The sequence below is a fragment of the Osmerus eperlanus genome, chromosome 8, assembly GCF_963692335.1.
Source record: "Osmerus eperlanus chromosome 8, fOsmEpe2.1, whole genome shotgun sequence".
In the NCBI taxonomy this organism is placed as follows: domain Eukaryota; kingdom Metazoa; phylum Chordata; class Actinopteri; order Osmeriformes; family Osmeridae; genus Osmerus; species Osmerus eperlanus.
The window spans coordinates 10,551,626-10,577,599 of record NC_085025.1 but is presented as its reverse complement, the minus strand read 5'-3'; the positions used below and the strand labels follow the sequence as shown (position 1 = coordinate 10,577,599).

Sequence of the window (25,974 nt, the reverse complement as noted above, 5' to 3'; positions counted from 1 at the left end):
GTCGCTAACAGTAGAGGACTGTCTTAGTATAAAGTTACTCTGAGCATACTAGTGGGCTGCTAAACTGTTTTAAATGTGAGTGAAAGTTAGTGAGACAAAATGTAGTGAACTTTATTTAAAAAGATGACTTTTCATGACCCTCCTCACAATCTCTGGTCTTACCTTTAAAAGTAAAAAACATCTCACAACTGCCAACTTCTGTACAAAACATGAATATATTTATTTTTTCAACTGGCCCAAAACAGCTGAAATATATATTTTTTTTTTTTGCCATGCAGTTGTTTGTATATAATATTCAGAAAATGTAAAAATTACAACAAACTTTAGGTGTGTCTCATACGATTATCAAAATTAAGGAAAGGAAGAAAAAAAGAGACAAATACACTGCTACACATGCATGTGCTTTCATGCATCCCATAACATTTACAGTAATAAGTAAATGGTTTGCACTGGGAACTAAAATGACAAGTTCAGTCATAAAAAAAATCCAAAACTAAATTATATACAAATTTCTCAACCAGAACAGAATTGTACAAATATTTTCTAAATATTTTACACACTTAAAACACACATCGTTACCAAGTGTGTGCAGTAACAGTGCTTCAGTCAGTGTCTTCCTTCTTTCTCAGTCCTCTTCTTCCTCCTGGTTCCTCTGGCCGAAAGGCAGGGCCGATTGACTGCGGTCTGGATCATTCAGCCGGAGAATCCGAATCAGATGGTTTACAGAAAGAGAGCTGAGAAAGACAACGACAATAAGCCAACTACAGTGTAGTAGTGACACTTCAGTTTTAGCTCACAAGACAACAACCCACAGGGTTCACACCATCTACAAAAATGTGAATACTTCTATACAATATATTTTTTAACCACCACTACCAGCATGAGAAAATTAATAAATACAAATGTAACCATTTATATTGTTAGACACTGGCAGGTACCTCATGCTCTGTGGGGTGAGGAAGATAAATTGCCGGTGTCTTTGGCTGGCAGCAACCTTCAACATCATATCCATTGAGATCCTTCGGTTGACCATGTCCTGAAGAGACAAAACAACAAACCTCCTAGTCACTAACTCTTTAGATGAAGCCGGCCAAGACTCACCATGTGAGAACATGCAATGTGCAAAATTTGTAATAGCAGACCTAAATCTGCACTGGATTTTTATGAGAACAATTTACTTGAACATCAAGGATATGTCAACGAAATTATCCGTAAAAAAAGAAAGAAAGTAACTATTCATTATAATAACCAAGTATAGCTGTATATCCTGCACTCTCACCATGTAGACGTCAAACTCGTCAAGGCAGCGGAACGGCGCCTCGGCGATGGCCCAGAGGGACAGAACGAAACACACGGTGGAGAAGGAGCGCTCCCCGCCGGACAGAGAGCGCATGTCGCTCAGAGAAGCCTTGTCCCCTTCCCCTGGCTGGACCTGGGAGGCAAATAAAAAAGAGGAGGAAATGATAGGGCGGAAAACAGAAAGGGCGGAAAACAGAAAGTGCGAGAGTGGGGGGGATAGATTGAACGAGACAGACAGAGCGTGAAAGAGTGCACGACAGAGACTAAACACAGGGTGAAAAAATAACACGTTTCTCATAAAGAATGAACGTTACGATCTTTTGACAACCAAGGACGGTTTTGCTGGAAGGTCATTTGGGAAATAAAACATGTGGATCGGAAGGGTTCTTACCGAGATGGACATGGTCTCTTTCCTGTGGTCAAAGGTCATCTTCCCTGTGTAACCTCTTTGGAACAGCATGGAGTCAAAGTAGTACTTACACCTCACAGCCAGATACCTACAGAGAAACAGAAGAACACCCCTAGTGTCAGCAGAATGTCTGACGACCGCAGTGTAGGCAGCATTGAGATAGTTGCACCCTATAGACAGTCGACTGGGGGGGGGGGGGGGGCTCCACGTACATGCGAAGCTCCGTGTAGACTTTGTGCCGGTCGTTCATGATGTGTCCCAGCAGGTGGACGAACTGGTTGAGGTTCTTCACCTGCATGGAGACGGTCTTGTAGCTATCCATGGCGTCGTGGTACTGTCTGTGGACAGGGAGACACACACACACACGTTCCCGTGGTTACGACACGACACTCTGGGCCAGGAGAAGGACGTTGGGAGGTGCTAACCGAATCAACACTAAGCAAGAAGCGGCAGATCAACACAGGGTTTGATGGTCTGAAGCTGAAGCCTGCGCGGGCTTAAACGTCAGAGGTCGTGTACCTGATGATATCCTCAGGGTCCCCCTGCTGGACTTGCTGGGAACTGATCTTCAGCTTCAGTCGGCTGATCTCAGTGTCCAGACTCTTGGCTGACCTCCGTACCTCCAAGCGCTCCGGACAGATCTCAGACGCCTTGACGATGGACGTCTAACGGACACGCATAGAAAATATTCAGAGAGACGGGCGGTGGGGGGTGGAGACGAAAGCGAGCTCTTACACATACCTTCCTATTTCTACAAGCGTGTGCAACAATTCAAAACATAAGAGACAACCCCAGACCCACTCCTGCGTACTGTGAGTTCCTTCTCCTTGTCCTGCAGGGCGGCCTCTAGGTCCTGGATGCCTTTGAGGTGAACTATGCGCTTCTCCTCGTAGTGTTTCTTGTGGCGCTTATTCCTATCCACCTCGAGGTCATTCTTATTTAGTTCTTCCTGGGGAGGGACGAGGGCACAAAATAAGAACACCCTTTTCCCAACTTCCTTTATTTCCCCATCGGAAATAAACGTATAAAAGAACATTTTAAAGTTCTCGCTCAGGCATAATTTCAGAACTAGAATAAGTCTCAACCTTTAACTTAAAATGTCAAGTTGGTCAAGACAATTAGTACTATAATATAAAAAAAGAAAAAAAGAAAAGAGTTTTTCCTTCTATTCCTCCTCATTAGGAGTTGGCGGGTCCACCTTTACCCAGCTGTGCTCTTGATGGGCCTGACCTTGATGGGCTCGGCCTCCTCGGCCACGCTGCTGATCTGCTCCTTGTGCTGCTGGTACTCCCGGTTCCCCGCCTCCCAGTCAGCCTTCAGCTGGGCCATCCTGCCTCGCGCCTCCTCGTTCTCCACACGCGACGAGGCGATCTTATCCAGGATCTCCTGCAGCTCCTCCTCCTGCAGGGAGACAGCGCGTGTCAGCGTGTGGACGAGAGATGTGACATGAAATGATGAGCGTACAGTCCAACTGAATGCCTGTGTGTGGGCGAGTGCGATGTTAATAAGTAGGACAAGTGTGACTAAATCATTTGAATGCATTTCCATCCCGCTCACTCATGACCTCTGGTGCTCTGAAACAGCATCCAGAGAGCATCGGCTCAAAGTAGCCTTTGAAAGGGTGGCCTGGACTGACGAGGATAGCATCTGCCTTCCTCTTCCCCTCAGCTGTGTGTCATTCGCCATGGCTCCCCTTCCTGGCTGTGTGAACCAGCCTCCTCAATCTGCCTCCCCGGCAGGGCCTGTACTCACCAGAGGTCGCAGGTCCTCAGACTGAGGTTCCTCCACGTTCTGCAGGTCTGATATCTCCAGCTGCAGCTTCGTAGACTTGTCCTGTTGGAGGGAGAGAGAGAGAGAGAGAGAGAGAGAGAGAGAGAGAGAGAGAGAGAGAGAGAGAGAGAGAGAGAGAGAGAGAGAGAGAGAGAGAGAGAGAGAGAGAGAGAGAGAGAGGGAGGGAGGGAGGGAGGGAGGGAGGGAGGGGAAACGGAGAAAGAGAAAAGAGTGAGGCCAGGAGGAGCAGAGAGAGTTCATCTCATCTTATATCTTAGACGGCGACGACTAGATTAGAGAGGCGAGCCGACCTTGGTCCTCTTTCTCTCCTCGTGGGCCTTCTTCAGAAGGCCCTCGTTCTGCCTCACGTCGTCCTCCACCTTCTTCATCTGCTGCCTAGAGCGCACCATGTAGGCACTCTGGTTCTCTATCTCCCCCTGCAGGTGCCTGGTGGTAGCACGGGGAGGAGGCAGAGGGAGAGAGAGACAGCAGAGTTGGATGAAAGACAGAAAGAGAGGAAGGAGGAAAACCCAGGCAGAGGCTGGAGAACGAGGGAAGGCAGATGGCCACGCGGCTTCTCAAGTCCGTGTTCTCCGTCAGACACACACACACACCTGATCTCCTCCTCCACGTCCCCGCTGAGGAAGTTGGGCCTCCTCTGGTCCGAGGCGTAGCTGCGGTTGGTGTACACCTGGTCTCCGTCCTTGGTGAAGGCCTGGGAGCAGTTCCTCGGGGGGTTCCTGCCCTGCAGCAACATGCGGGCCTCCTTTGTGTCCTGCACACACGGTCACAGAAAGTCCCGTCACACCGCGGTAAAGACCCGTCCAGCGAGTGACCCTCGCTGGACAGAAACACTGCACAGGAGAACTAGTGTGGTGAGTGGTAGCTGCTTGTTTTGGAACTGAAGATGCCACACACAAGCCTCTCGCTGTAGGGCCTTGAGTGTGTGTGTGTGTGTGTTTACCTTGATGAGCAGGATGCACTCAATGCCTCTCTGGTCAATAAGACAGTTGGCCACAACGGGGTCCTCAATCTCCAGAGCCTGCAGTACGGAGGGGTAGTTGGGGTGGTTCACCTCCCTAACACACACACACACACTTCAGTTCCCACAGGAAACACACTTCACATTAACCAGACACTAGGCCCTCTATGCAGTCCTACTGTGTTCACACACACACACACACACACCTCCTGCTGGTGTCATGCCTATGAGGCAAGAACTGGCTGGTGATGATGGAGGGTCTGCCCCGAGGGTAGACCCTGCTCATCAGGCCCTGCAGCACACGCTCGTCATCATGGTTATCACACGTAAACGCCTGCATCTGGCCCTTCAGACACACCTCCACCGCCAGGGCCAGCTCTGGGTCCTTCAGACCAATACAGTAGCCTGAGAGAGAGAGAGAGAGAGAGAGGTGGTGGGGAGGAGATGTAATGTGATAGGAGAGGGAAAAGAGACAAAAAAAGACAGCCTTGACGGATATATATATATATTTATAGCTTGCTCTTTTATTAAACAAACTAAAAGGCTCTAGAGCCCCCCCCCCAAGCTGTAAACCTAGGGGAAACATTGCTGTATAATCTGGGTTACATAGTTTTGTACATATGTGTATGACCCTGTGATTTCACTTGACCCCAAATACAGCCCAAATACTGCTACTTCAAATCCCTTTTTTCAAACCTGGGAATGCATCAACCGAGTTGCATGCCCACGGCTTCACCACACACAGACAGGCTCTTACCCAGAGGCCCTCTGGGTTTGTGCTTGAACCTGCCCCTCTGGTGGGCCTCCTCAATGGCGGCCAGCAGCCCAGGCATCTGCTCTCCGAAGCGGCGCAGGCGGTTGGTGCGACTGTTCTCCATGGTCCTGAGGTTCCTCTGGTTAGCGTCTAGAGCCACCTGGGCCGGCCTCTCCTCTCGCCTGAAAGCGCAGCACACAACACCGCTTTGGATAACCGACACATCTCACACGTTCACACTTCCTGATATGTGACCAATAGAAGATGGCTTTTTGTAACTGAAATCCCGACCGATCCCTTTCTAAATGCGGGCGATTGGCTCTGGGTGAATCTGGTTCAGCAGACACAAACACAGGTGGAGAGGATCGAGGCCTCACTTCATCTTGCCGAGCTCGTCCTTGGCCCTGTCCACGGCCTTCTGGTATTGGTCGACCTGCTGGGTGAGGGTGGAGTCTTGGAAGCTGAGGGTGTCGAGGTCCGCCTGCAGCTTCTCGATGCGCTCCGCACGCAGCTGGCTCTCTGCGCCTGTCGTCTCGCTGATACTGGAGAGGACAGAGGGAGAGTTAGAGACAGTGAAAGAGAGGTACAGTAGAGTGAGAGTGAAAGAGAGGTACAGTAGAGTGAGAGTGAAAGAGAGGTACAGTAGAGGGAGAGAAAGGGGTACAGTAGTGAGAGAGAGAAAACGAAGGAGAAGATACGAGAGCGGCGATGAGGAGAAAAGCACTACCTCTGTTTGAGCTCGTCAATCCTCTTGGACAGCTGGTCCTTGTCCTTCTCCAGGTCCCTCAGGTTGTTTCGGTTCTTGTGGACGCTGGTCTGGAGAAGGAAAAGCGAGGTTTGACCAATCCTTCCTCTCTCTCATCGGAGGTAAGACGACTGCGGTTGCCCTAGGTTACACCTAGCGATGGCATTGGCCAAGGTAAGCTGTGCGTCTGTGTCGGATGAAGGTCTTCTATTGGACGTGTGGCTGTTGACCACTGAGGTTCAAGTGTTGGACAGACGTCAGGTGCAGGTGTCGTTGCTCACCTCGGAGGCCTTGTAGAGCTTGTTCTTAGCCTGCTCCTCTGCCCTCAGCTGGGCCAACTTGGGCTGCATCTGCTGCACACGCACCGTGATGTCATCCAGCTGATCACGGATCTCCTTGTCCCTCTTCTCCGCCTCCACCACCTTCCCCTGCACAGGAAGTGAGGTCACAAAGACAGGTTGGATGGATGACCACGAGAAAAACACACACACACAAAGAGGAGCACCTAAATGTGCTTTGAGGGTTAAAATTCCAGTACCTTCCATTCCTCCACCTTCTCATCATACTTGATGGTGGACCTCCCCTCAGACTCCAGCTTTTCTCTGCAAGGCTTCACTTCCTTCTCCATCTCTGTTACCTAACACAGGACCACACCAGTCACCTACATCAGATGTGTGACCAGACTAAAAAAAGAACTATAAAACACACCAATGAGAACAAACAGAAACTACAAACCGAAGAATAAGAACTACAAATTGATGAACAGCTGTAACAGCTAAACAGATCAGAACACTGACGATCAACTACATTTCAACAGATCATGAACATGAAGACGTAGCATGTCATTAGGAGACCTGCGACCCCCTGATCTCACCAGCGCCCAGGCCATCTGGTTCTGCAGCTCCTCCAACTTGGCCTGCATCTCATCCAGCGACGCCAAGCTATTGTACAGCTTCTCCTTCTCCTTGTAATTTCTCTGAAGTTCCTCCAGAGACTGGGGCAGATAAAGCAAATAAACGCGCAGTGATGACGCAGTGAAGGCGCTGTGAAGACTTTATATGCCTAAATTCACTCCAGTAAGAGATCCACCATAGTGTACTGTATTGCAATGTTCTTGATGTTTATGAGAACACAGCAGAACCCTTGAATCTGCTGAGCCACAGAAACACTCACGCTCTGATGCTTCTCCACAGTGCTCTGGGTGACGGTTTTAGTCTCCATGATGTAGGTATAATCCTCCTTCATCTGTTCCAGCTGAGTGGCTTTCATGAAAAACTGGGAGGGGAACATACAGCCGTGAACCCAGTGACAACCAATGTGACAAAACCAACCTCTTTCCTGAGACCATGCATGTTCAATCCAAGGACAGAGGGCATGATGGTGGCTCAGGTTTGAATGGTTGCACTCTTGAGACCAATTTGGACACAATTAGCAATTCACAGGTTACATTTTGAAAATCCTACACACCATTTCAAAGCAATTTACTATATTATTCGATTTCACTCGTTCCAAAGTTACTTCATGATTGTTTAGGAATGATAAAGGTATAAGGCCTCTGCTCACCTTGTACTTGTCACCCTCTCCTTTGGAATGGAGGAAGTGCTTGCTCATCTCTTGAGTGAGAATTGACACAGGATTGTGAACCTTTGCGGAGAGACAAGAAGAGTCAACCCCTGAAGTCTTAACACGCATCAAATCTCACATATTTAATATAACGTTATGAACTGCATTCGTGTAATAAATTGGTTGTACCTGGATGTTAAAATGATCAAGTATGGCCATCAGCTCGTCCTTTTTGGTAGAGACTAGCTGACCTGGGATCAAGAAGCAGGTGTTTTAAAAAGCTAGTAACATACAATACGGCATGACTACAAGCACGGATCCTCAATGGGGCCCAAGTAACACCATGCAGACATATGAAGTAGATGTATAGTATGTCAGGTTGTTCATTCACACACGTGAATCAAGCGTCAATTACCAGCCTTCGACTTGACTTTGTAGGACCTCATGCCCTCTCGTGTGATCCTCAGGTCCACGATAACGGCCTGGCCAAACACCTCTGGTTTGTAGGCATCCTTCCCCTTGTTTCGAAGTGTAATGGACACATCTGCAGAGCTGAGGCAGAGAGAACACAAACAGTTCGACAACTATCACATTTAACTGGACACACATGCATACACACACACACCTCCGTTTGTGCAACAATCACTTGGCTGACATTTGTAACTCAAAAAGGAATTTCTAAAAGTGAGTGGGAGTGGTAGACATTAACCTACTTTAAGTCAAGCAGATACAACTATTATCCAATTGACTTTTGTAGAAGTTCCGGTTTGTCTTTGTCGACTAACTAGTTTCGGACACTTTTAGACCCGCAAGTCATTTTAGGAAAATGAAGTGACAAGATTGACGTTAGACGACGTCTCAGTCTTTCAGTCAAGAATGTCATGTTTTGTGTGTGAAGTTACCTCTCTCCCTCCTTCACAAATCCCTTCAGGGAAGACCCCCTGTTAGTGGCTTGCGCCTTGCCACCAAGGGCCACGATCAGAGCTGTCAGTATAGCACTCTTTCCACCTGTCACATTGGAAAACAAGACAGCACGTAAACCTAGGCACGTCACATGGTGATAACCAGCAAAGTCAAACAAACAAAGCATCGACAACTTACACTGGGTACACGCGTTTAATTGTAACACAGTAAACCATGTCGAACCTACCGTCGTATTTAAGGGTAAAACGATACAACCAGAGGTGCAAACCAAAACCAGTGAGGTGTTCAGGGTAGGCTTAAACTCACTTCCATTGTTTCCGACAACAAAGTTGACATTGGAACCAAAGGTGAATGGACCGAGCAGTGAGTGACACATGAAGTTCCTCAAAGTGATGCTCTCCACAATGCCCACCTCCCCAACAGTCTGCAACAACACAAGGACATATGATTAAGTCCACAGACTGTACTCCCTTCCAAACACACTGGCATGAAATCAAGCCACACCACCTGTCAGGTGTGGATATAAAAAAAAAGTGGGAATATGTTACCTTTTGTAAGGAAAGAGGCTGGCTGGGACCCACTTCATCAACATTATCCTCCTCAGCTGGCTTTCCCCGCTTGGGGTGGGTCTCTTCAAAAGAGGTGCTTTTCCTTTTTGACATTGTCAAACACCCTGTAATACCGATGATAAACAATCACAAGATAGTTTGAAGACATGGAAAAACATTCTCAAGTTGACAATCGATAGACAGAGAGGACCTGTTATTACGCCAATGTATGTAGTCTGTGTGTGTAAACTGAATGTAAAAGATCAAACGTGTAAGCTGTTTTAACTAACTGCAGTCAAAACTCGTAAGTCACCTATCTGTGTTCTGGGAAACGAAACTGAAAAGACCTAGAAGACTACACACTGACTGATTCTGCGGGAAACATACAGTAGCCGAGTAGCGTCAATGTATTTCTGCGTTCCAATATTTAATACAAATTCCTTTTATCTTTTGTGTGTACAACATTTCATTAACGTTCATGTATATTTATGTTGAAGGTGGTGACACATAATTGTCTTGTTATCTAATCTGAAACGTCAGTAGGGGAAAGTAACTAGACAGCCACTATGACAGGCTCGGCTCCGACTACGTTTTACAGCATATTTGTTTATTTAATGCCAAATGAACTGACACATCGGGGAAACTTCTCGCCGATTGACAAATCCAATCTCTCCGCCACGATACACATACAAAAAGTACGCTAGCAAGCTAGCTAGACTAACACAACACATTACATAATTCCTGCAACAACAAAATTGCTATTTAGGTTTGATGGATTAGCTTTTAGACTTCATACGTTGACTTGATGATCGGACATTAACATTATTGCCTCTACTAGTACTGTACCCATAGTTTAGCTAGCTACAATGGCAATCTCACCTGAAAATCGTTGGTGAAGTGCAGATGGGAAACTTGAAAACAGTTGGAGCACAACAATAAATCAAATTGTGTCTCCGATGTTCATAAAACGTTTACTAATGTAAAGACCTGTAATGTCAGACATTCTCTTTTAACATATTCACTGCTGCGCATTAGATAATTCCCTGCAGGAGCTCGGTCGGTCCCAGTAAAGCCAATCCACTTCTTTGTACTTCTTCACTGGCTGAATCCGCGCTTAAATGACGAACTCTTTTTATACTCATTGGCTGAAAGACTGTGAGGGGCAAGGCTCGTCAGAACTGAAATCTCAAAACCAAAAAATATATAATCAAATAATATAGCTAATAATGTGTTTAGGTGTGTGAAACTGAAAGTGGAAAAATACTAAGATTGTTGGGTGAAACCAACTTCTCCTAAAAAATAAGGTGACCGGAAAGAGGGCTTCAAGGACTCCGGAAATGTGCAGGATATCTGTGTATGCCGCTGAATTTGAAAGTTCACTCTGTCCTATCCTGTTATGGAAAATATTTTTTATTCTTAAAATGTGGTGTATTCCAATGTATTTTCCTAATATAATTCGTGGCATGTGATCACTACACAGTTGCGTTAGCTTTTTATGTAGACATTCGTCTAGCCAGCCGTACCAGTTGTTTATTTTGTAGTTCGAACACCGGGCGCTAAACTGTTCTTTCGGCACGATCTGTGAGAGTGGATATCCAGATCCAGGGATGGGTGTGCACGACCTGTGGTCCATTCTTGGACCGGTTTGTGAGTCTGTGCCGTTGTACAGCCTCGCTGGAAAGACCCTGGCCGTGGATCTAAGCTTGTGGGTATGTGAGGCACAACACGTCCAAGGAATGATGGGGAAGGTCACCAAGCCACACCTTAGGTAAAAGTGCCACACAATCAATGTTGTCAGTAAATGTTAAAGACACTGTAACTATAGTTTGTTGGTACTTTCATTGTTTATTTTACTGAAAGAAGGTTGTTCTATATGATCTGCAGTGGCATCCAACCATACATTTCTCTTCCAGGAACCTTTTTTTCAGAGTCTCGTCTCTCACGCTAATGGGAGTAAAGCTTGTGTTTGTCATGGAAGGAGAGGCTCCAAAACTTAAAGCAGAGACAATGAGGAAAAGGACGGATATGAGATTCGGGGGGTTCAAAAAGGCCATTCCTAAAACCACCACCACTAAAACAACCACTACTAAAGGAACCACTAGGGGGCGCTTTAATGCTGTGCTCAGAGAGGTTTGTGGACTACATGTAAAAAGCTGCACAAGATCCATAAAGTGTAGTAAGACTGTATAACACACACATGCAGGGAAGTGTGTGTTTCTGTGTAAAATAGCTGAAGAAGGTGAATATAATCTGACCCGACTCCTTCCCCTCTGTCTTCTCTGCAGTGTGCGGAGATGCTTGACTGTCTGGGGGTTCCCTGGGTCACAGCAGCAGGGGAGGCTGAGGCCATGTGTGCCTACCTGGACTCCCAGGGCCTGGTGGACGGCTGCATCACCAACGACGGAGACGCCTTCCTCTACGGAGCTCAGACTGTCTACAGAAACTTCAACATGAACACCAAGGTAACACCCCACAATCCGATTGGTAGATCCAATCAAGCATTGTGACAACTTCTAAAGGTTTCCGCTGTTTATGTGGATCAGAGTCACACTTTTGGGGTTTTCATTGTACTCTACAAGGCGTCCTGTTAGTATTTGATTGTCGCACGAGAATTAGCAACAATTACGTTGTAGTACAGTCGTATCTTAGCTTAGTCAGGCAAACAACCTCAAAGGAAATCAACCATGACCCTGCAGGGCCACCACCATTCTTTTAACCATCACAGGTTAATGAAACCACTAACTTGTAACAGATCTTGCTCAGGCAGTCAAAGGAACCCTCCACTAGATTCTAATTGCTCCAATAACACAGAGAGTTGTATTATTGATTGTTGTCCCCCTGGCAGGATCCTCAGGTTGACTGCTACAAGATGCCCCGGGTCCAGTTAGAGCTGCACCTGGAAAGGGAAACTCTAGTTGGCCTGGCCATCCTTCTGGGCTGTGATTACATTCCTAAGGTATTCACTTCTAATACAGATCACTTTTGTAACAAAAGTGAGGGATCATTAACAGTGTTTAAAATTTGAACTGTAGCCAAAAGACGATACAGTAGATTATAATATACGGTATATGTGCATTTATTTTGTTTTGTTTCATTTGACCTCCTCAAGGGTATACCAGGTGTTGGTAAAGAATTGGCGCTGAAGCTTATCAAGACATGCAAAGGACAAACTCTTTTACAAAAGTAAGTACATCGCGTTCACATCTTCTTCCCCTAGCACAGTCTCCTTTTTAGACCACTGTGCAAAACGACCCCAACCTTACAGAGGGAGATCCGTGGTATATCTGAGTGTTTCTGACCATGGCAGATTCCATCAGTGGAGGGAGGAGGGTGTGGGTGTTTCAGGAGAGGGCAGAAAGAAGCGCCCTCACTGCCTGGTGTGCCGCCATCCCGGTGAGTCTTGCCCTCATCTCCCCTCAGCCTCTGGTGTGGACGAGAGGTGTGAAGCAGAGGGGGGATTCAGGGTGCGTGTCTGATTAAAGCCACCATGCTGTGCTATGACAGGCACCTACACGTGAGGGGCTGTGTTTGGCAAATGTGATTTCAGTGTTCTCTCTCTCTCTCTCTCTCTCTCTCTCTCTCTCTCTCTCTACTGTGCAGGGTCGGCTAAGGCCCATGAACGTGCTGGCTGTGTATTGTGTGACAGTAAACACTTCTGTGAGCCCAAGGACTACGATTACCAGTGCCCCTGTGACTGGCACCGCTATGAGCCGACTTACCAAACCTCTTCAGTTGAGGCCAGTATCAGGAAGTACGCGTGATAATGAGAAAATAAAACGCCTGTACAGATGTTAGTGACATGCTCATCATAAAGTAAAATACCTATTGACTTCATTACGTTCCTCTAGGAAAACTCTGGCCAGTGATCAATTCCCTTTCACAGAGGTAAAGTGAATAGTATTATCTTTTAGTTATTGAATCTGCAAAAAGCAGTATGACTTGGTCTGCATCAACATTTACTATTTAGCTCTTTTTGCATTTCTCAGATCGTCAATGAATTTCTGATTGATAAAGACAAGCCTGTGCACCATTTCAAAAGGAGAAAACCAAATATGTTGTTGATGCAGGTACACAATTAATTCTGATGTTTTATCTAAGTAGATGAAAAATGCATAAGAAATGTGTTTCTGTTAAGGGTATCGTTGTATAATACACATCATAGTTTAAATGTTTTTAAACGTTTATTTTATCATTCTTTCTAGAACTTTGCACATGATCAAATGGAGTGGCCGAAGCACTACACAAGTGCAAAGGTTTTGGTCTTGATGACATACAGTGAGCTGATGAACAGAAGACATGGGAGAGAGACATCGCCACAGATTCAACCACTACAGTAGGTGTTGACTGGACACATTCATTGGTTGTTACTCGGAGAGAAAACAACTTCAACATTATACAACGTGTCATGTTTTCTGTTGTGTACGCAGAATATGGAAACCACGAGTTAGAAACGCGGTGGCCTGCTTCGAAGTGATCTGGAGGAAACCAGGTCAGCTTGAGCCACTGTAAAACACTTGTATCTTCATTTGAATATTTAGTAGAAAGGTCTCTTGGGCCCACTAGGCTTCCATCCATGCCTGGGAAACTGGCCCTTAGTGTTATTGTTTATGAAATTAATAAGATGTTTAGTGTTGTCATTTAAGTGTTTAATTTTGTCCTTATGATATCAGGGTAGACTAAATTAAAGGGCTATTTCATCTATTCATGTGGTACCATCTATAGGACTTAACTTACACAATGTCGAAGGATCCCTTTAAGTTTTGTGTGGCAGTGTTGTGAGTAACCCTCGCATGGGCCCAAACTCCTGTAAACGTGGTGTGCTTGTCACCGTGTTGTCTGTTCGTGACTTGATGTGAGGTTGGGTACAAAGGTGACGGATAAGCCTCAACACCACCAGGTGCTAAAGCAGCTTCCTCCACAGGCTGGGAAAACGGTCATATCAAAGTCCCTCTTTGCTAACAACCTCATCTGATATTTTCTTCCTCCAGAGAATCATAATCACCATTTAGGTTTGATACGAAATATACAAAAAAATAATGTATATTGTTGAGGATAGCAAGTTACTTAAATGACTGCAACGTTTAACAGTAACCAAAATACTGTAGATGCCTCTTTCACCATTGCCTTTCGGTAAATATTATTTAGTTTGACTAGGTTCCATTTTGTGTGTCAGATCACTATGTGTTTCCTGAGGAGCACGCTGCAGCGAGCCGGGAGGAGGTGAGGACGGTGGAGGAAGAGGCTCTGTTCCGTGTGGCCTACCCAGAGGTGGTGGAGCTCTACCTGGCAGAGAAGGCCCTGGCGGAGAACAAGAAGACCAAGAGTAAGGCTGACAACGCTTCCTGTGCTTCCTGCTCTCATTACTGCTGTCTGTTGGTAATAACATAAAGAAAGACACTACGAAAGCCAATTTTTCTAAAAGGATAAGTCCCAGTATTGAAGTTATACTATTTTCTCAGTGATTAAATGAAATGGGGGAGGGGGAAAAATATGTTTTTGACAAGCATACATGAATTGTTATGTAAACTGGGTAACATAAGAAATATAGTACAGCCAGTACCATCTTTAAAAAATGATTTTCCATGTCAAAATCAGGAGGTCCCAAAACTAAGTCCTGATCCCCGTTCCCCAAGTCCCAAAGCGGGGTGTCGTGATCAAAGGCACCTGGAGCTTTGCGATGTTTTTCTGGGTCTCTCTTAAAAGCGCCTCTGACACCTGGAAATGCAGGGCTTGGCAGCTCTAACCCCCAACACCACAGGCTTTGATGAGCCAAAGGTGTCTGTCACACAGTAGCTGCTGTCAATTTAGACAGGTTGGGGTGCGCTCCCCTTGAAGAGCTCTGCTGTAGAGCAGAGCTTCCTGAAGGGTGGAAAGAGGCCATGTTAGGGCATGTGCAAGGATACTCCAGCAGAGACTTCAAAAATATTTGAAAATAGGCTACATCCTATGTGTCAAAATGTAGATGTAGCAGTTAAAGCAGATTTGAGACAACGTGATTGTGATGACTATTAAGCCAATTTGATCACCTCCTTGACTCATTTCAGAGAACAAACCGAAGAGCAAAAAAGAGGAACCAGCCGATGCGTGTGATGGAGTTTCTGACCTCCTGAGCCAGATGTCTTTGCATGGCTCTACCACTGAAAGAAACCCCCAACAGCCTAACCGTGAGCCCAATCCATCTACCGCGAGTCACCTCAGACCAGAGAGAGTTCCTCTCCTGTCCTCAGAGCAGTGTGTGAGCCCAGAGGACGAGGCCCCTCCAGAATCTTCTACCAAGCTTTTGAGAACGAAGGTGGTATCACCTCCCTCTCTGACCTCCTCTTGGAAAGGTCCGGAAATGGCAACATCTCCGTCCATCTCAACAGTGATGGACGCACTGCACCTAAGCGACATCGACTGGGAGGCTATGTCTTTCACTTCCTCGCCGACCCAACCTGTGACCAGCACTCACATTGCAGGTCCCAAGCCTGTCAGAACCTCGCAGGACAATGTCGAGCAAAGGGAAAGGAAAACAACACAGGCTTCCTCATCTGATCTCAGACCAGCTGAATCGACATCCTCAGAGCCGTGTGAGTCAGACTTTTCCCTTAGAGACAGGGTTCTTAAGAGGAATACATTCCAATCTGTGAAGATCATTGAGCCGCACCATGATCATGTCACAAAGCATGTGAACACTGTGTCAAAGCCCATAAATCCTCTCTATTCTCATAACCAGGGTACCAAGTCAACTGTACTGATTCCTAATAAAGACCTGATTGATCGCAAGCCAGTAGGGAAGCCCCCGAATAGCAACAAACTAGCTCCATTGGTTGATAAGGACCAGAATGGGAAGTATGAGCTCAACTCTGTATCCTCAAACCAAAAGCTCTCAAAAAGCACCCACAGATCCTCAGCACAACAAGTACAAAGATCTAAAGACGATGGGTCTGGTAAATGCAAACCTCAACACAGGTATACATTTGTAAAGGCAGCCATTTCGTCATCCTCTGTCCCACCACTGCGAAGCCACTCTGAGCCCGGTGAGGGAGACAAAAACAGCAAACCACACCATGCTACCAAGAAGAGCGTGTGCACCAGTGTGTGTTCATCCAGCGAGGACAGCGACGTGGAGAACCGCCAGCCAGAAACCCAGAGGAGGGCTACAGACAAGCCCAGGTGCCTCAACCTCACTGACTACCCGCTGAAGCCCGTCTCCGTACCCAGCATCACCAAGGTAGCCTCGGAAACCATACCTGCCAGCGTGGTTGGGCAGGTGCGACGTAGTTGTGTTCCTTCCGAGGTGAAATACCAGCTTGTGCCACTGAAACCATCTACCATTGTTGATGATGACGTGTTCATTCAAATCCCTAGTTCACCAGGGACCATTTCCGATGACGATGACTCGGTGGTTTGTGCTGAGAGCCCACTGCCACTGGCTGAGCGGCTCAGGCTGAAATTCTTGAAGTAAATGTTGTAGTGTTGTAGGTGATTTAAATGGAGGGACCCATTCTTTGGTTGTATATGTTGTACTCAAGTGGAGAGGAACATTTTTTTATTCGTGCAGTAATAAAATATAAAAAGTATTTTGAGATGTATATGATTTGGCAGAATTATTAAACACCCTTTACCAGTATCTATATTTTCTGCATATTTCGAAATATTGGCCTACTTTGTCATTGCTTCATCCAAGTGCATGCAAAAGGCACTAAAGCAAATGATTGCTAGGTCGATATTGCATCCATTTTCTTGCCTTGGTTGATCAATTATACAACTTCCTGTAGAGCTATTTATTCTTGTCTTATTTGAGAAGTAAACGTCCTTATAAATACATAAACAATCACTTGGTAAAAAAAATCATTTCACAGATATAGACTGGGGCGCAGAGGTTCTCGTCGTCACTGGCTCCCCAACAGTTGAGGTTTTATGACCCACCCTGTGCTGGTTCTTTTGATCAGTAGTGACTCGTTGCACACCTTTCCAGACATGAAAGGCCTGTCAGGTTAGTGCGTCTCACGGAGTCTCGGTGACAGCTGCATCCTCCTTGCTCGTGTGCGTAATGACATCCTCCGTAAGAACATCCGGCAAACCAATCTGTAGGCTTATAATTTGCTATAAAATACCGGAAAGACGACATATAAACTTTCAAATATATTATTTGTGCATGTTGTTAGCCGTTACTTGATGTGCGTAATGGTTTTTACGCGCCCGCGCACTGCGAACTGTGAATTCCACTTCATTACAGGGATTTTCTTCCATCAGACTATTGGGGTTATTTGTCTTTCAGCATACGTTATCTTTTTTGTTGTATGTTCCTTAAATTGTCTCTGCATGCCAGACGAAAAACATGCACGCTGCTCATATGTCAAGGACGTGTGAAAAGCCCATGTATAACAGCCACCTTTCATTCGTTCATTAAACAAATCACATGAAACTGATAATTGATGTCGTGTCGTCTTTTAGAACAATTGCCCACAAAAGAAAATCCAATTATTTTTCTTTCTTTTACACATTATCCGTCTATTTAGCCATATTCGCACTTTGGTGACAACTAACAGCGTCCTTCGGGAAAGGTCGCATTTTGGCACTTAGGGTTCTTTGAACTTTTCGCCTCAGCTGTGAACTCATAAAAAGCTGCCTCTGTATAAAACGGTTCACCTTACCTTTCCTCGGAATTTGCTCTTCATCTGGCGCTATTGTCACGCATGGAGACTCGGTCTGCAGATATTACTAACATGGATGATAGTGACATAGAAATTGTTACAGCAAAAATTCTCTCCACCTGGGATTGGAAAGCACAAGAAAGGGAATTTGGAAGCAGTCAAGACTCGCTTCAATCCACCTCACCCGAGTCATCATTTGACTCGATGTGCTCCTCACCAGATACTTTTTCCTACGACAAATCAGGAGGAAGCCCGACCCTGTGCACTTCGCAGAAGCTGACCAAACCAAAAATGTCGACTAAGAGGCGAATGAAGGCGAGCGAGAGGGAGAAGATGCGAATGAGGAGTCTAGCAGAGGCTTTACACCAACTCCGCGACTACCTGCCTCCGGATTACAGTAAAAGAGGCCAGCCGCTGACCAAAATCCAAACTCTTAAATTCACCATTGAATACATCAAAGAACTTTCAAACATTCTGAACTGTGCGCAATGATGTGCGCCAAGCTGGCAATTTTAGGAAATAGGCTACTACTTGCTGTAGGCCTGTGGAGTGATTGTAAACCATTGGCAAAAAGTTTGGTTCGGTTTGTTTCATACATATTTGCATGAGAGTGCTGATGCTGTCTTTAATAACTTAATTTCCATATTCTTTTAATATTTTCATGCCCCATGTCTGTAAATATTTGTTATTATGTGGGCACTTGAGAAGTACTCTTTTGACATTTGCTTTCATAAGTGTCATTGTTTTCATGATTAATTAAATGTAGGCTATAATTTGGGCGTTGCATGTTATTGTATATCCATTTCTGTTGCCACACTTTCATTAGATAATTTCTGCGAATCTACAAATAGGCCATATTCTTAAGGCTTTTACCCATACCCCAATTGAATTTAATTGTCCCTATGACTGTAAATAATTGCACTGTTTTAAATATTTTACTGGCTATGGGCTGATATGTTGTTGAGCTACTATATTTGTTGCCATTGGTTTATGTAGGCTAATGCAATCAATTGCTGATAAAACATATCAAAAGGCTATTCAAACAAACATTAAACCTATTTATTTGACCAATAACAGTGTCAAAGTTAAGCCCATCGCAATGATGAAGATCGACCAATCGCAGAGCCGTTTAATTTCCTGGGGGCGTGGCTCTCCTTTACAATGTATCCTTGACAAGGCAATCTGAGCCTTCGATGTATTCGGGTCGGCTGAAGTCGCCATTTCAAAGCGTAATAGGGACAGGGTGCACGGTACAAATTTTTTTACGTTTCTATTTTTCTATGCATATTATTAATTTTTTAAGTATTTAAAGAAAAATAAACAGTATTTCGTTTTTTTCTGGACCTTCCTCGCCTTACTACAACATAGAGGTTGGCAACAGTAAGTCATTCCTTCTGTATTATTTTACAGCAACATATTAGGAACGCCCCTGAAAATGTGAAGCCTTTTGGTACTTACTCATTCATACGAATGATCCGAAGTGTTTATATCATAACTAATACATTGTCAGCACATTAACTCATCTTCGATGCGAACCAAAACAGGCTAAGGGAAATTTCGCTCCTCATCTCCTCAAGCGAATAGACATTAGCTGTATATATATATTTTAGAAACGTGCTATTTGTATGGTCAACAGTTGGAAAATGATGTTTGCATTTATTTCGGAGGGATTCCTATATAACCCTAGGTAGACCATGCACGGCTTAAAGCCTCATGATTTTAAAGTATAATATCTGCTGAAGTGAACATTTTAATCGTTGCTCCATAATAAATAATTTGGACAGCACTAAATGTCAAGCTCAGTGAACTGAGAAATATAACCTGCAGAGGAAAAGCACAATTTATGAAGATGTATATTGTGAAGGAAAGAATCCTTAAATTTAAATTAATCTTCAATTTGGGTATAGTTCAAACCTCCAAGGAGCTTCAAATCTAAAGATAGAATGTGTGTTCTTGCATAGATAATGGGCCTACCAGCTGATGAATCAGTAAATCCACAACCAAGTATATTATTCATTTGAATTCCAATAAATAATTGCATGGGCACTCCAATTGACATGGTGTTTTCAGCTTTGTAAGTTGACCTTTATTGTGAGGAGATATTCAGTCCGTAACAACACCTCAATATGGCTACTGCAGGTTTTGTCTTTGACATGGTAAAACAAGCAGAAAGAAACTGTCGTTATTTCCACAGAGCAGATTTAAAAATGCCACACCAATGGATAGGTCAGGTTCTTACCAGCACGTGGGGCCTGGGTCTTTTGGTTCTCAAAGAAAATTCACCAGCTGTCAGCATGTAGATGTGGTGTGTCTGTGTTGTGTCTCTACCCCAGTCTTTCCTGTTCCCCCGTTATCCACCACACACAGCCCCACACCCAGACCCACACACAGCCCCACACCCAGCCCCACACACAGCCCCACACCCAGCCCCACTCCCAGCCCCACTCCCAGCCTTGCAATGATGCAGGCGTTACATTCTCCTATGGGCCCAGGCCTCTGCACTATTAATACTCTACGTTGTACTGCAGTATTCATCAGCAGCTCTCCTCCATGCCACTCTGACTGTGAAACTCCCATGACACAGATTGGTTGAATCTGACTACCCCCCTCCCTCTCCTTCTCTCCTTCTGAAGGTCCGTCTATCTGTCTGTTAGTGTAGGCATGCTTACCATCCCCAGCTACGGTATGTGACTGGAACTATTTATGAATCTCCTGTGAGCGTTTCATGTTTCAGCCAGTTATTAATTGTGATCATGTCATGGGGTGTCCATTCACACAGGCCTTTCTTCAACCACAGATCTTCATTAATAGAGATACAGATTTGCTTTAAAGGATCTTGAAGGATCTCTAGGTGTGTGTGTGGGGGGAGGGGGAGGGGGGGGGGAATGTTCTTTATCTTATGTGTCTTTTTGAAGACCATGCACTGTTTGACAAGCCTTTTAATAACATCTGATGTTGTGGGGGACACCCTGTGTTCTAGTGAAGATGGTCAGTCACTAAATGATGTGGGACTGAAACTGACTTTTGCTCACGCCATGCTTGATTACCTTGTAGTTTCAGGACTGGCTTGATTTATCTTCTCAACCATTTATTCATTCAGCCACAGGGAATGAAATCTATGTGATTCCCCCATCTTCTAAAGGCTTCATAAAAGTTATAGCTGAAATCAGTAGCACCTTATTAACACAGTAGCACTCTCTTCAACATTGCTGTAAACACCCAACCTCAGCAGCTGGACGTCTGGCTTTAACTGGCTGGTGTTGCTGAGTGAGCGGCCTTAGACTTTATTATATTCTAACCCTAACCCTTTACCTATTCAACTTTGCCCCTTATTTAAATGTGATACAAGTGGTTGCCACCCTGAACAGATGGCAGATTAGATGACTGGCAGTAGGTGATGTCCCCACAGTGCTGGCTGATGCGCGATCAATTTCACACTCCCCATTAGGACCACCCAGGGTTGTATCAAGTAGGCCTTTTCAACTGTACACTGTATCCGTGACAGGAATTGTAGCTGGTTTGTCTGCATACTAATTTGAAAAGAAAATGTGTAGTTCTAGCCCTCGATTTTCTAGTTTGCTAGTCCTTACTGACAGTCAAACCCTAATGTAACCAAAACATACATCCTACTGATCTCTTTAAAACTTTTAGTTTATAAATAAGGTTTACTTCTGATGACAAAGTTGGTAGGCTGTCTGTCTGCGGACACCAGACCACAGCTTTAATGCATAGATCACTCACTGTTATGCCCTCCTGAGTCAGTGTCAGGAGGATTTATATAGGAAAGAAAGGCCACTAGCCCACAAATACTACAGTGTTCATCTTCTGTCCTTGAAAGGATGTACCATGACAATATCATAAGTCATCATGGACTGTAAGTCTCTACTGTCTCCTTACTGTCTTACGCTGAATGCCTTGTGTCATATATATAGAACTAAATGATGACCTATGATCTCGGGGCAACAGGAGCCCAACCTAACTGAAAATTCCTACTATCAGTGAGCATATGAGTCACTGGAACTTTTTATTGAAGGTCTTCGTTAAAGACTGGTAATCTGACTCCACCACATGTGATGTCTGTTGCAGATGGCAGACACAGAACAGGTGACAGAAACAACACAAACCTCCCAAGATGCATCTGAGGAGTCCATATCAGAGAGCAAAGCCAGGTCTGTCATGTGAGCCTTTCTGGCCAGCGTCCATCCATCACATCCATCCGTAAGATGTTTGTTTTTTTCAATTTCCGCTACCTCTCTGCAGGGGTCGCGGGTTCAAAGGTCAAGGCCGAGTGGGTCGGATGGGCCGGGGATTTCGTGGTGGGCGGGGCATGATGACGAAAGGCTTTGGTCCCCCTGGGCGTGGCAGGGGCCGAGGGCGGGACATGCTCATGAACGGATTTGGGCCTATGAGGTAACAGTACTGGATACAACAGTTGTACATGAGGTTAAAGGAGTATGATGTGAATGATATGCACACAATATAAGAGATGTTTTGTCATGTGTTGGTCATTGAAAATCCAACTGCAGTATATCAGTATTTTATTTGGGGTTCTCGCTGTCAAAGTAAACCACTTTAGAGGATGGGAAAGAGACAGCGCTGAAGGAGTCTGTGGGATTAGCTGGATCGTTGTCGTGCGAGCTGTGCAGTTTGTATAAACATGATTGACAGGTATTCACATGGAATCTTGAATGACTCATTCTCCCATGATGCATTGCCTCTCCTGCAGGAGAGGGATAGGAAGGATGCGCCCATACCCAGACTTCAGGGGTAGACGTGGAGGAAGGGGCGGGCCCATGCACATGGGTCCTCCGCCTCCCCCGCCCCCTCCCTTGCACCTCAGAGGGCCCTACCCACCCATGCACAGGTGAAACACACCATATACGTATGTGATCTATAGGGTCACTGTGGAACTAGATTTAAACCACATCACGCCCTAAGTAATCAGTAGAATAGAATATAGATTGGACTTAAAATGGTGAATGGCACCAATATCATGCAGGTAGTCTGGGTCTTTATCAAATCAGCTTTTTTGTAGCTATCTTAACAACCATGGATATGTTCTCCAAGGAGTTCCTTTTTGACATGATGTCCTGATATCGTCTTGTCCCCTTGTAGACATGGCCCCCTTCCCCCCCTGGGACATCCAGGGTTCCGAGGGCGACCCCCTCACCTGCGTGGACGGGGTATGCCCCACGGGCCCCCTCGACCCTTCCACCCCAGAGGCCCACGAGGGTAAGAAGTTTACTAACACCACATACACAGAACATCCTCTCCTCTCTACAGCTCTAATAGAATATCCAGCTTCACTCCCTTCCATTTCCAATGCCTTCCCATTTCCCCTGCCTTTTCCATTCAGTTCATTTGGAATCAAATGATTTAAAAAAACATTAGGTAAAGACCTCCATTTAGGGCCAACAGATCATAAACACAAAGTGCTCAAATTCAAGGGCACCTGTTCTAAATAGTGCATGAAACGGTTTAGGTGAACATACCAAAACTGAAAATGACCTTTATATTAGCACAGTATGTGAAGGGGGAGACCCTCCAGTGCACTACACTCCAGAGTGTGCCTCCTAGTGGCAGAGCAAGAGAATCCAATATGTGATTTTATCCTTTTACACAGCTACCACAATGGACCAGCTTCTCCTCCGCGACACCCACCACCTGGTAGAGGCCAGAGGTGGCCAGGGCCCCCTGGTGGCCGACGCTTTTAACGCAGCCTGACCCAAAAATAAATAAATAAGTTACTTGTTTTGTAGCAAGGTGGGGTGTATAGGGGTGGCTACACACATAGCCCCCATATGTGTGTCATACAAAGCCGACCTTTTTAAACACAATGTGAAACACTTCCTTTAGCCAAATGCGTATTGATATTGTATAATGGCGGAGAATAGGTGAAACAGACTACAATAAGTGAGGACACTTAAAAGGCCTCATACAGTGTAAAACCGTTGTTTATTGTAAATTCTGTTATTAGAAGTAAAAACATGAGCTTGTTTCGTAAAATAAAATGTACAGTAAATATTATAGAAAGAAACACATTGGAATGATTATTACCCAAGATGAAGGTGTCAACATTTCCGTTCTTTAGATGTCCTCTGATTCTTGTGATCACCCTGTGAGCCTTAAAAAGTATTTTCCGACCCTCAGTAGAGAGTTCTAGAAGTGTACCACAGTATGTGTCAGTGAGAGGGGAAAGACGTGAGAGAAACAAATAAAGGATACCAGAGAGCACAAACAGCCCTCAAGCATCAGTGTACAGTAACTGTAGTGGATGACTCCTTGGACCTCCCTTTCCTTCTGGACATAGTTTGGACATTACTGGACATAGTTTTGTATTACATTACTTCACAAACAGTACACTATCACAACAAACGCTGTGTAGACTCACCTACACATTTTGTAAGTGAAAAGATTATATTGGACATTCATGCATTCATGGCTCCTATACGTGCTACTTTATATCATTAATGTGCAGCTATTTTAAGTTAATACATATATTGCTGTTTGGAACATGTTTGTGTTCAGCAATCTACAGTATACTATGGAATGACAAAAATAAAATCTATGAATATAAATGGATACTATATTGAACAAATATATATATATATATATTAGTATATCTCTATTATATTTGAAAGCAAATGACAAAAGTATTTGCTTCATTATACCATAAGATACTATTTCTTGTGTTTAGTTTTGAAGTGTTATTACCTTTATGTAATTGACTTAACTTACAATTTGTGAATTTGTGAATGTGCTTTTTGAAAACCGTCAACAGTTTTGACGTAGTCGTGAGAGAAAGAAAAATAAAACTAAACCTAAACTGAACTGTATTCTTTTTACTGGTTATTCAAAGTCACATTCTGAGCATCGCCTCAGTGTCACCCTAAAGCAACCGTACAACTATGTAATGTTGATTGACGAGAACAAATGTATAGGAAGAGAATACAGCTACACATAAATATTGCTGTTGTTGTCCTGATGCTTCCATGAAAGCTAAGCAAATTCTAAAACACTGCACATCATTTATGAGTGTTCTGTATCCATTATATATCTGCATTGCTGCACACATATACACTTGAATACACATCACCATATTTGTTAAAAAGAATTTGGAGGACCAAGGCCGTTAAGGGAATTTAAATCTGTACTGTAGACATAAGATGGGTCTATAAAATATGTTATGATATTTTAGCTGTGCTGAGGGCTGAGGTTAACAGCAACCACAAATTTTGTATGGAACTACTCTGAGGACCACAGTTTGTAGGGTGTGTACATTTGAAACAGGAAAGACCCGCCACTCTACATCTGTGCTGGAAATGTACTCCCGCCTAAATGTACAAAACGTTAGGCTACAGCATCTCACAACCAGAATTGGAGTGGTAGTCTGTTTAAAAGGAGGACATCTTCATCCCCATATGAATCGTGATATAATATATTGCCATTTTTAGGAATTAGAGCATGACTTAACTACATATCCCAGGAACAGTCAAGTGGTTTATAGTGTCATGGTAGTGCTCCAACCTATCCATAGGGTCTCTGTTTTATATTTCTGATAAACGATGCCTCTATTTATCCTCAATTGTTTTGATCTCTTTTGACTTTTTTTCCCAATCTTGTCCCAGTCTGTTGCAATGCATGCAGTTGCATGTAAAGGTGCAATATGTCCTACACACCCACAGCAGGATAGGGTCGTCTGCATGACATGAAATGAGAAATAGTGATGTTTTATTTGAGAATACCTTTCATAATGAAAATTGCACAGATATGTCATGGTAGAAACCCTCCTGAAACAGAGTCTCTAGAAAATGAAAAGATTTTTTTTTTCCCTCTGCCATATCCACAACTAGATAACAACCATAGGAAAAGTAGAGCACATCATGTATCCAATGACTCACAGACACACTTTATTTGGTACCCTTACGGCAGAAGACATCAACGGAGGCTAACGTCTAGTCCATTAGCAGCACACACACACGCACACATACCACGCCACAGAAGCCCACTGCAGGTGTTGCACTTTTTTCTCTCTGTCCATCTTCCCCATCAATAAATAAGTGCTTCCTTCCCTCCCTCCCTCCAGTCTCCTTCCCCTGCCCAGCTGCTATCCTCTTACAATGATGATCACTGACTGACCTTCTTTGTGTCCTGAAGGATCCAGACCAAGCTTCTCTCTCCCCCCATCCCCTCTCTCCCTGTGTAGTGATGTGCTGTTTTATACCCACTCTTTCTCCTCTAAGGTGAGACCCATCTTGTGCCCATCTCTCCCTCCCTCCATCCCCAACTCCCTGCCCCCCCCCCCCCCTCAGATATCTGCAGGTTCTCTTTTACAGGACAG

At 44.7% G+C, this 25,974-nt stretch overlaps 4 protein-coding genes across 4 annotated transcripts; 3 read left to right on the top strand and 1 right to left on the bottom strand.

The window, feature by feature from the left end:
* Positions 1-90: 90 nt before the first annotated feature.
* On the bottom strand, positions 91-10,068 carry si:dkey-119f1.1 (Structural maintenance of chromosomes protein 6-like). Its single transcript, XM_062467288.1, has 27 exons — positions 9,874-10,068; positions 8,995-9,119; positions 8,753-8,870; positions 8,425-8,530; positions 7,938-8,074; positions 7,712-7,773; positions 7,523-7,603; positions 7,133-7,234; positions 6,834-6,953; positions 6,498-6,596; positions 6,241-6,387; positions 5,942-6,030; positions 5,592-5,756; positions 5,218-5,396; positions 4,667-4,865; positions 4,443-4,557; positions 4,093-4,253; positions 3,790-3,925; positions 3,461-3,541; positions 2,939-3,109; positions 2,520-2,657; positions 2,228-2,373; positions 1,921-2,046; positions 1,691-1,796; positions 1,280-1,432; positions 939-1,036; positions 91-734 (listed from the first exon to the last, which is right to left on the bottom strand). The coding sequence occupies exons 2-27, from the start codon at positions 9,106-9,108 to the stop codon at positions 626-628; spliced, it is 3,258 nt and encodes a 1,085-aa protein (XP_062323272.1). The 5' UTR covers positions 9,109-9,119; positions 9,874-10,068; the 3' UTR covers positions 91-625.
* A 27-nt stretch (positions 10,069-10,095) lies between these two features.
* On the top strand, positions 10,096-17,330 carry LOC134024686 (flap endonuclease GEN homolog 1). Its single transcript, XM_062467290.1, has 13 exons — positions 10,096-10,762; positions 10,908-11,124; positions 11,280-11,456; positions 11,840-11,950; positions 12,104-12,177; positions 12,302-12,387; positions 12,595-12,745; positions 12,843-12,879; positions 12,981-13,061; positions 13,197-13,327; positions 13,422-13,483; positions 14,168-14,317; positions 15,039-17,330. The coding sequence occupies exons 1-13, from the start codon at positions 10,602-10,604 to the stop codon at positions 16,439-16,441; spliced, it is 2,841 nt and encodes a 946-aa protein (XP_062323274.1). The 5' UTR covers positions 10,096-10,601; the 3' UTR covers positions 16,442-17,330.
* Positions 17,331-17,550: 220 nt separating this feature from the next.
* msgn1 (mesogenin 1) lies at positions 17,551-18,269 on the top strand. Its single transcript, XM_062467289.1, has one exon. The coding sequence runs from the start codon at positions 17,676-17,678 to the stop codon at positions 18,123-18,125; it is 450 nt and encodes a 149-aa protein (XP_062323273.1). The 5' UTR covers positions 17,551-17,675; the 3' UTR covers positions 18,126-18,269.
* Positions 18,270-18,831: 562 nt separating this feature from the next.
* Positions 18,832-25,935, top strand: si:ch211-51e12.7 (uncharacterized protein LOC336335 homolog). Its single transcript, XM_062468452.1, has 6 exons — positions 18,832-19,013; positions 21,720-21,802; positions 21,894-22,043; positions 22,360-22,497; positions 22,749-22,865; positions 23,257-25,935. The coding sequence occupies exons 2-6, from the start codon at positions 21,720-21,722 to the stop codon at positions 23,345-23,347; spliced, it is 579 nt and encodes a 192-aa protein (XP_062324436.1). The 5' UTR covers positions 18,832-19,013; the 3' UTR covers positions 23,348-25,935.
* The last annotated feature ends 39 nt before the right edge of the window (positions 25,936-25,974 follow it).